The sequence below is a fragment of the Capsicum annuum genome, chromosome 8 (assembly GCF_002878395.1).
Source record: "Capsicum annuum cultivar UCD-10X-F1 chromosome 8, UCD10Xv1.1, whole genome shotgun sequence".
In the NCBI taxonomy this organism is placed as follows: domain Eukaryota; kingdom Viridiplantae; phylum Streptophyta; class Magnoliopsida; order Solanales; family Solanaceae; genus Capsicum; species Capsicum annuum.
The window spans coordinates 150129096-150138355 of NC_061118.1; the positions used below are offsets into that span (position 1 = coordinate 150129096).

Here is a 9260-nt window from a genome sequence, read left to right on the forward strand (position 1 = left end):
TTGTTGCAAGGGAAAGGGACTTAAGAGTTTAATTCATAGAATTACAAAACGTCGCTCGGTTGTTAGTGAAGCTATCGGAGAAATCCCACTCCGATCGGTTGTGGTTTTACTCCCTTGAATTAGGAGGTTTTCGCGAAAATATCTGTGTTCTTTATTTGTAGTCATTGTCGGTATTTACTTGCTGTTCTTAGTAGTTATATACAGTCAAGGACCTGGTTCCTTGACTCGTGGTGGATTCATACAAGCCATCAGAAACTATTTTTGTTGAAATTTCTAGCGTCTTAGAATTCTGATATGACCAGTCATATATTGTCCATAATTTACTAAGATACTACCTTGTCTTTATGTCAACTTTAATACTCCTATTTTCTGCGAAACAATATAGTATTAACATTGTTGCTTATCAAATGAGAAGAAGCAATATATATATATAAGTTAAAAAACACTCATATCACAGTGAGTGTAGCACCATTCACAAATTTACTGAAAGATAAGTTTGAACCAGAAATCAGCTTACCTTTGAATAATACTGATGAGGAGAAAAAGAAATGAAAATTAATGCAAGTAGTGAAAACTCCAACACCTTTACCTGAATTGGGAAGTCAAATAGCCCTAACAAGTAACCAGATTAAGCATGGTTGTGCCAGCACGATTAATGTCTGCCCCACTTGATTATCTAAGTAGAATTTTGGTCTTAACATTGACCAAAACTATTAAAATATGCCACCAAATTAGATCATGCGTAGAAGATGCAAACTCATAATCTCTTTGGCTGTATCAATGCAGAGAATTTTTGGAACAAGCTTGCAACTGAAAGTTTGAATATCAACTCATCCCATAGCTTCAGCTTAGAGAAAAGAAAATTAAAAAGAAAAGATAAGCAAGAGTAGATTTGAAAAGTTGGCTGCAGCAGGAGTTAGAAGAGGCAGAGGTAGGTCGAATTAGTAAGGGAAAGGGAGGGAAGAGGTGATTAGGAAAGATATGACACAACTCTAACTTACTGAGGACGTGATCGTAGATAAGAATGTATGGAGTTCAAGCATAAGAATAGAAGGTTACTTGAAAGCAGGAGTGTTGTTGCCATTTAGATAGGAGAGGTAGGAGTCTAGCCCCATATTCTCTTTTGTGGCCTACTAGTAGTAGTATTTAGTGACGGTGTAGTTCTTATGCTTCAAAGTATTCTACGATCCATTGCTTCTTACTTTTTATCTACATATTTTGTTGCAATCATGCTTCGAATATCTTCTTTTTTAAATCTGACAAAAACAACCTTTCTACCCTTCAGATAAAAGAGAGAATAAAATCATTACGTAATAATAACATAAAATAGGAAAAAAATAAGACGATCACACTAAATCAATAATTACATAAAATAAACTTTATCTTTACACAACAGTAAGCTTAAAAGAATAACAATTGAAATAAAGATAATTTTGAAATTAACAATATCATGCAATACAATAGGTAACAACCATTCAAACAATCTGTTAATTTATCTCCACGACCTCAACCTCCACTGCCTCCGCCATCAGCTCCGCGGTGGAGCCAGCTCCACCTGAATCACTCGTCCCACCTCCATGCGGACCCGGTCCAGTTACACCCTTATCCAACACCGCCCTGATCTCCTCCGCCCTGTTCAAATACTCGGTAAATTTCAGAGTAATAGCCTCCTTCATCTTAGGGTTCTTCTCGTACTTCAAATGGGTTTTGAAGTACTCCAAAGCGTTCATGTAAAGAGGAAATGCTCTAGCATGGTTCCCAGCTTTATCTTCTTCAATTGCTTGCTTTACGTACTCAATCGCTTGCGCCTTGAAATCGCTATACATCTTCGATCATGCACAGATAATTCAAATGAAAAGGTATCACTTCTCAACAACTTTGTTGAAGAAAGAAGATTGTACAATCTCTGAGTTTGAGAACTAACTATATTATATACAGATAGAAGAAATCTCTATAGTAGACTTTTGGCAATCTTAAAACTTTCTAAAGCAAGCATATATTTTTATATATGTTCTTAGTTATTGCAGCAAAAATATAAAAAGAGAGGGATAAGCTATTTTATTTGTGTGGACGGTGGACCAACACTTTGTTTAAGTCGATCATTACATTGCAATGAATCTAGTACCGGAAAATCCAGGCCCTTTACCTAAATTTGGAAGTCAAATCATTTCCTAACAAATTTAAATTAATCATTTTCTTATAATAGTTGTGCCAGCATGAATATCGTCTGCCTACCAATGTTTATTCAATTAGAATTGGTCTTAACATTTGACCAAAACAGTTAAAATATGCCACCAATTCATAGAGAAGATGCAAACCACAATATTCACTTGGCTGCAGAGAATTTTTGGGACAAGGTTACAGCTGAAAGAAATTTGCAATAGACAAATCCTATGGCTAAACACAAAATTCATCGCTAATTCTATTTAGCGATGGATTTGCATTAGATAGTGATAATTTTATTAGAGTTTAACTCTATATATGTACTGAAATTGTAAAAAAATATTTACAATATTAATGACACAATAAGATTCACGCTATCAATACATATAACTTAAATTCATTTTCGCAATCTCATGATACATAGAAATTATTTACTACAACATATCCTAATGTTACATTATAGAAGTAGCTAGCCACTGTAGAAGACAGACGGAGAAAATAATTTCCATCTGTTTTTAACCTCCACCACCTCAACATCCACCGCCTCCTCCGCCACAGCCACCACCTCCACCCAAACTGCTTGAAAATCCACCACCACCACCTCCACCTCCACCCCAACTCCTAATCTGTCCACCACCACCGCCTCCACTAGTCCGACTGCTCGAATGTCCACCACCACCACTAGTGTTAACAGGGGCCGAGGTAACTATGCCAGCAGCAGCCCTTAGGACAACCATTCCACCATCTTTCATTGTTGTGCTGTTCTTGGGTTTAATATCACACTTTTCAACATTGCGATTCGCTTGTGAAGGCAGAGGAGGAGGGGGTGCACCGCCTGTCACATTCTGAGTACTCACAGTAGGGTGGTTCTTTTTCTTCCGGCCACTTTCCTTAGCACAACACAAATCAAAAACTGAACATCCTTTCATCTTTTAATCATTAACTTCTTAATTTTGGTGCATGCGTAGACAGCTGAAAACTCTCTCATGTTTTTATAGAACCACATTACATAACTGAGGTATACAACTTCAATTTTCTATAGAAGCTTGTTGAACAAGTAATTTAATACAAGATATGAGTTCAGAAAGTATATGGGAATTCTCTACAGTGGACCATTTGGCAACCTTAACATGTTTTAGAAGTATATATTTATCTTTTCCTATTGCATTACAGTCGACAGACTACATAGAGAATTACACGAGTAGGATATTTTATTTGCTTAGACCAAGACTAGAATTGTTAATCTATTTTATTTGCTTAGACCAAGACTAGAATTGCTTAAGATATGTCATCATATATGTTGTAGTTGAGTGAAAGAGAAGAAATGTAGCAGTTTCTTTGAATCAGCTGGAACAATGAAGTTGGGATGAGCACTATGAGGTCTCAGGTTCAATTCCTAGCAGAGACAAATACTAGGTCTTTTCTTTCCATCTGTTCTAGCTTTGGTAGACAGAGTTACTTGGTACCTGTTGCTGGTGGGAGGTGGCAGATATCCCGTGAATTTAGTCGAGGTGCGCGTAAACTGACCCGAACACCACGGTTATCAAAAAATTAAAGGTGATAACTATGATATTGAAATTGTTTTTGATATGGGAGCATAGACGTCATACATATATTGAGCAAAAATCCAACATCATGTATTTCAAATTCGAAAAATAACTTAATTAGGGATGACAATGGGGCGGTGCGGTATGGGTTTTAAGCTCTGCAGTGCGGTGCGGGTTTTAAGTTATGTGGTGCTGTGCAGGTGTGGTGCGGGTTAAAGTAATTTTTTTTTTAAATGGTGCGGTGCGGTGTAGGTTGCGGGTATATGCGGATTTAAATTAACAAAAAAGCTAAAAATTAGTATTGTTCTCGTGAATATACCTAAAATTATATGTGTTCTTTGCTTAAATTTTATGATACTTAAAAATACATGCATAACACTACAAATAAATAATTTTATAGTAGCTTTTTTAATATCTCTATTTATTTGAATAAAAATATGATATTTGATCATTATTTGTACACGTTATACTTTTTGATAATTTTTTAGTGAAAAATAATATAATAGAAATTAATTATTATTTTCTAGTTGTAGATTTGAAAATATTATGATTTTCAATGGAGTTACAAATTTGTCAAAAAAAAAGGGAAAAAATAAAAACATGGGGCGGTGCGATTATCCGTAGGTATGAATGTGAGGCGGGTTTATGCGGATTTAAATGTGATGCGGTACGGTTTTAAAACTTGCGGGGATTTTGTAAAAACCCGCACCACACTATTGTCATCCCTAAACTTAATAACATATTTTCCATACTCACTTTCGCCTTTGAAGTTACATTAAGTACATTCAAACATGAATATTATTCCAAATATTCTTTGCAAAAAGTATAATCAATTACACAACTCCATCTTTAACTCCAATTAATAAATTTTTAAAGAAGTGATTAATATTTGGAATTCATGGCCAAATGCCTAGTAAGCAAAAAGGAGAAACGGGTATTGTGATAACATGGATAACTGATAAAAATTTGGATATGGTGAAATCCAGCCAAATTAGTCCTGATTTTGCAAAAAATTTAACAACAATAGAGTTCGAGCCAACTTCCGTGCACTTCAAATAATTTCACAAGATACCTATATTATCTCTCATTAAACACCGGAAAAACTGTGTCACGCCATGGTCATAATTTAAATTTGTACTGGTAAGAGTAGAGGAAGAAAATTAATCCATTTTGCACTTAAACTTTGTGAATGATCTAAATCTGCTCCTTTAGGTGGCCTGATATACACAAATATCCCTTTTTCAGGACAGTCTCCTGGCCTGATCTAGTTTGAAATGTATTGCTTTTTATATTGCACCTATTGATCGATATGTAGTCTAATCCGTATTTAACTGATGTAATTGTATTCTTGTAACAGTGAGTCTTATTGATCTAAATTTGAACTCCATGTACTGAAATTACAAAAGAAATATTTACAATACTGATGGGATAAAAGATTTCACACTACCATCTACATAGTATAACTTAAATTCATATCTGATATCTCCAATCTCATAATACACACAAATTATTTCCAACATATCCTTACGTTACATTAAAAGTAGCAAGCCACGCTAGAAATTAAACAGAAAAAAGAAGAAAATTTAAACACTTTCTAATCTCCTCCACCTCAAATTCCATCTCTTCCCCCCAAGCCAATAATTCCACCAACAACACCCCAAGAGCTCATCCCTCCACCACCCCAACCCCTAATCCCCCAGTCGCGGTGACCACCACCCCAACCCCTAATCCCCCAGTCGCGGTGAGCACTAGTACTCGTGACAGCAGCCTTTTCGACATCAAGAGCCTCAGGCGCATTATTTGTAGTCACGGGCAGCTGATGACTCTTTCGCTTTCGGCCACCACAATACCAAACCAAAACTACAGCTGCTACAGAGCCACATGCTATGAGTGCAATAACATATGCTTTCATCTTCTAAAGTAATTTGTAACTTCTTAATTAAATTGCTATTCTCTGCTAATAACTCTTTATTGTCATATGCTTTTTTGTCACACCCCTAGCCTAAACGAGACGGACAAGAGCTGTATGACCATGAGTTATGTGGCTGACATATATACTGTGCGGAAGGGTTACTACTCATAAACAATGATAAGAGGGTATGTACAAATCAATTCTATCCCATTGAACACTCGTCTGATACAAACATGTGAAACTATGACCATATATGACAACTTATTTCTGTCTACGAAGCTTCTAAAAGAAATTATAACCGTACTAGGAAAGATGGTCGGGGCAGGGCTCCTATATACCCAAACTATAGCTAGAAATACAATTAAATAGTACTCGATGTATATCAGCCCCAGGTAAGAGAGGAGCTCACCGATTGCTTTGTTGAATACGAACAAGTGCCTAGTCTAGAAATCTGCTCATCAATAGACCTGATCCTGTATTTGCAGAAATGCAGTGCCCCCGAACATAGGGACGTTAGTACATATGTATAAGGATGCTCAATGAATCAAATAACAAAATGAGCACCTGTGAACGACGGACCACTAGAAACTCTTACATAAATTATAACTTATCAGAGAAAGGTGCCAAATACACCATATAAACTATTACTTATGCATTTACCTTATTAACTGATCATATAAGCGCTTACGAGTAAGTCATCATTACAAGGGCCTGGTAATTTGCCTAAGCTAAGTCCCGTGCCTGCTTTTAATATAAATAATCATACGATGGCCTACCAAAGGCATTTTATGTCATGTGTATGACATGCATTACCCAGATATCCCTGACTAAGATTTTACACATATAACTATAATCGCGGTCTGATACAAGGTACGCCCCTCCTTAGGGACATGGGCGGAACCACCTTAAACGAAGGGTGGTCAGAACACCCTTCATCGAGTAATTACGTGGAATTTTGCACACCCTTAACATAACTGGGAAGAAAATTTGCACGCCCTTTACTAAATTCTGCTTAGCTATAAAGGTCTGCCCGCAAGCCATATGTGCCATATGTTGGCTCGAGCCAGGAAAACAAGTCCAGCTGACTCCAAATGCAAATGATGCCACAAGGGCAGATACGCCACACATTTGGGCTCACTATAGTGGTCTGATCTTAATTCTGTGCACAGAATTACGTCGCGCGTGTGCCAAGTCAAACCTATGATACCCTCCCGTCGTCAACTTTTATCGAATAGTGTTTCGTGGGCCTATGCAAGTATATATTAAGGCAAATACTGTTTAGTTATTCGAGTAATGCTTTTCATATACAATTGACTTCTTTGGTTGTATCGAACTATTAAAACGCTTCTACTTTATATCATCACATGACTATATCGCTATGTGATCTAATATATTAATGCGACTATAGTATGATCATTTATTTTAAGTTATAGCATATGGAGATATACTAGGTGAATTCTAAGAATCCCTAATGAAGAAGAACCAACTCTATAGATACTTGACTTGACGGGAGTAGTAAAAATGTTTTAACCTCAACAAATTGACGCAAGAAGCATAAATATGCGTAATTTCAAATGAAAAGGATACGTGGTCATGTGTTAGACATATAGAAACCGAAAACTCTAATTCACATATATCAAGTAAACTACCTCAGCTATTTTAGGAGGAACAAAAATGATTACAGGTGGTGCCTTAAAGGCAAAGGAGGTTTTAACTTTACACACCTTTGATATCTTCCTGGTTAACGGTAGAACCACAAGTAACAAACAATTCATCCCGCGGAAGTGTCATCTTTATTTTGCCAACTGCTAATTTCCACAATCCGATGGTTAATTAGTTTACTGTCTTAATATTTCAAAATCAATGTCGAAAAAAATCATTGACCTTTCCCCCTTTCCAACCCGAATTTATTTGGTGGTGTTTTAGTGGAGTTTGCCGATTGGAGTAGTAGTAAGTTCCGCCGGCAGTTGACTCACCGATGGCGGCCGAACCAGTGGAGAAAGAGAACGGGGGAGGGAAAAAAGGAGCGGAACGGCTGTCTGGAGCGGCGAGGAGATAGAGAGAAGAGGAAAGGAGGCGGCACCGGTGGGTGTCTCGCCGGCGGATGCTGGTTATTGTCGTTGGGAGCTATGTGTAACAGTAGTGAGAGAACAGATAAAAGATGAGAGAGGCGGCTGCTTTTGGGAAAGAAAAAGATAGGGTTTTCTCCCCTTTTTAATCACTAAAAATCTTTGTAGAAAAATAAATAATAATAATAATAATAATAAGGTGCCCCGACCTGCACCAAATTAAAAATATATGTATAATAAAACTTGTCACTTTATCCCTTTTTATCCATCAGCCACAACCACACACATTATATACAATTATATTTAAATATATTTTTAAAAAAAATATATATACTACATAAATCTCTGTAAACTAAGAGTTACTCATCTAAAATATCAAAATAATTTTTTAAACTTTACCGAGTTGTTACACCTTTATAGCATCAGATTGCATGACCTAGGCAGTGCACGTTGCAACTTCAATTTTCTATACAAGCTTGTTGTACTTCAAGTAATTCTCTAAAGGTGGACTTTGGTAACCTTAATTTTTCTGAAGTATATATTTATATTGTATTGTTGCAGCAGAGATATAAAAGATATATAGGGATAAGCTATTTCAATTTATTTGCTTAGACCAAGACTCTATTGAAGTGGATCTTCACAATTGTAGTGAAGTGGAAGAAAAGAGATGCGGCAGCTTCTTTGAAACGGTCTCTTGTTTAATTCAATGGCTAATCTTAAAAAAGTGATTTAATCTTTTTATTTTTTATTAAAAATTTTTATAATAGATAAAAATTATTTTTTTAATTATTTATTTTTTTAATAATATTTTAATATAACTCCTAAAATAAATGGATATAAATTTCTTTAAATATTTATATAAGGTAAAGTTTAAACACGAATTGTATTTTTTTTCTAAAAATAAAATTCTAAGTAAGGATAATTTATAAAGTGTTTGTATAAAAGGAGTCATACTCCCTTTTTTTTTTTTTTTTAAGAAAATACAAAATCAACCGCACTTTTCTCTTTTTTTTTTTGGTCAAACATAATTTCTTTTCAGAAAAGATTACAAAGAAAATTATAATTAAATGTTCAACTGCTTATTTTTTGTGTTCAAAGATGTTGATTAATGTTACTTTTTTAAAAATAATTTAATATTATTTTTGTCTATTACATATGTGTTGTATTATTTTTTTTATTTTTATTGTGTATTTATGTTCATGGTTAAAATATAGTATTTATTTTAATTGTTACTTAAATTTTATTGCGTCATATCATTAAATTTATTAATATATAACAATATCGTTAAATTCATCGCTAAAATGATTATTCTGTAGGATCCAAAGGTTGCTTATATGCTTACACATATTTTAGAGAGGGAACATTAAGAGGGATTGTTTCATATATTTGAATTTACTAAACAGAAGTACATATTAATCCTAGATGGGTTATGCATGTAAATTTTAATTTTTTATCAAAATTTGATTAAGTTGGAATATGATTTAGTTATTTTACACATCCTTAATTCTGAATATCTATTTAAAGATGATATATATATATATATATATATATATATATATATATATATAT

At 34.7% G+C, this 9260-nt stretch overlaps 2 protein-coding genes across 6 annotated transcripts in view; one reads left to right on the forward strand and one right to left on the reverse strand.

Annotated features, from left to right (window-relative positions):
- Nucleotides 1–9260, forward strand: part of LOC107879778 (annexin D4) — a gene marked incomplete in the record, with an annotated part of 18445 nt that overhangs the window by 4317 nt on the left and 4868 nt on the right.
- Nucleotides 1344–7854, reverse strand: LOC107839442 (glycine-rich cell wall structural protein-like). Of its 5 annotated transcripts, none has more exons than XR_007043581.1 (3): nucleotides 7347–7848; nucleotides 6032–6095; nucleotides 1344–1826 (listed from the first exon to the last, which is right to left on the reverse strand). XR_007043581.1 is itself a non-coding variant. In XM_047394579.1 (3 exons), exon 3 carries the CDS (start codon nucleotides 3090–3092, stop codon nucleotides 2694–2696), a length of 399 nt encoding a protein of 132 aa, XP_047250535.1. In that variant the 5' UTR covers nucleotides 3093–3144; nucleotides 6032–6095; nucleotides 7347–7854; the 3' UTR covers nucleotides 2530–2693. The 5 variants fall into 5 exon arrangements, 1 of the variants encoding a protein (XP_047250535.1); XR_007043580.1 differs by lacking the exon at nucleotides 1344–1826 and adding an exon at nucleotides 2530–3048; XR_007043579.1 differs by lacking the exon at nucleotides 1344–1826 and adding an exon at nucleotides 2530–3053.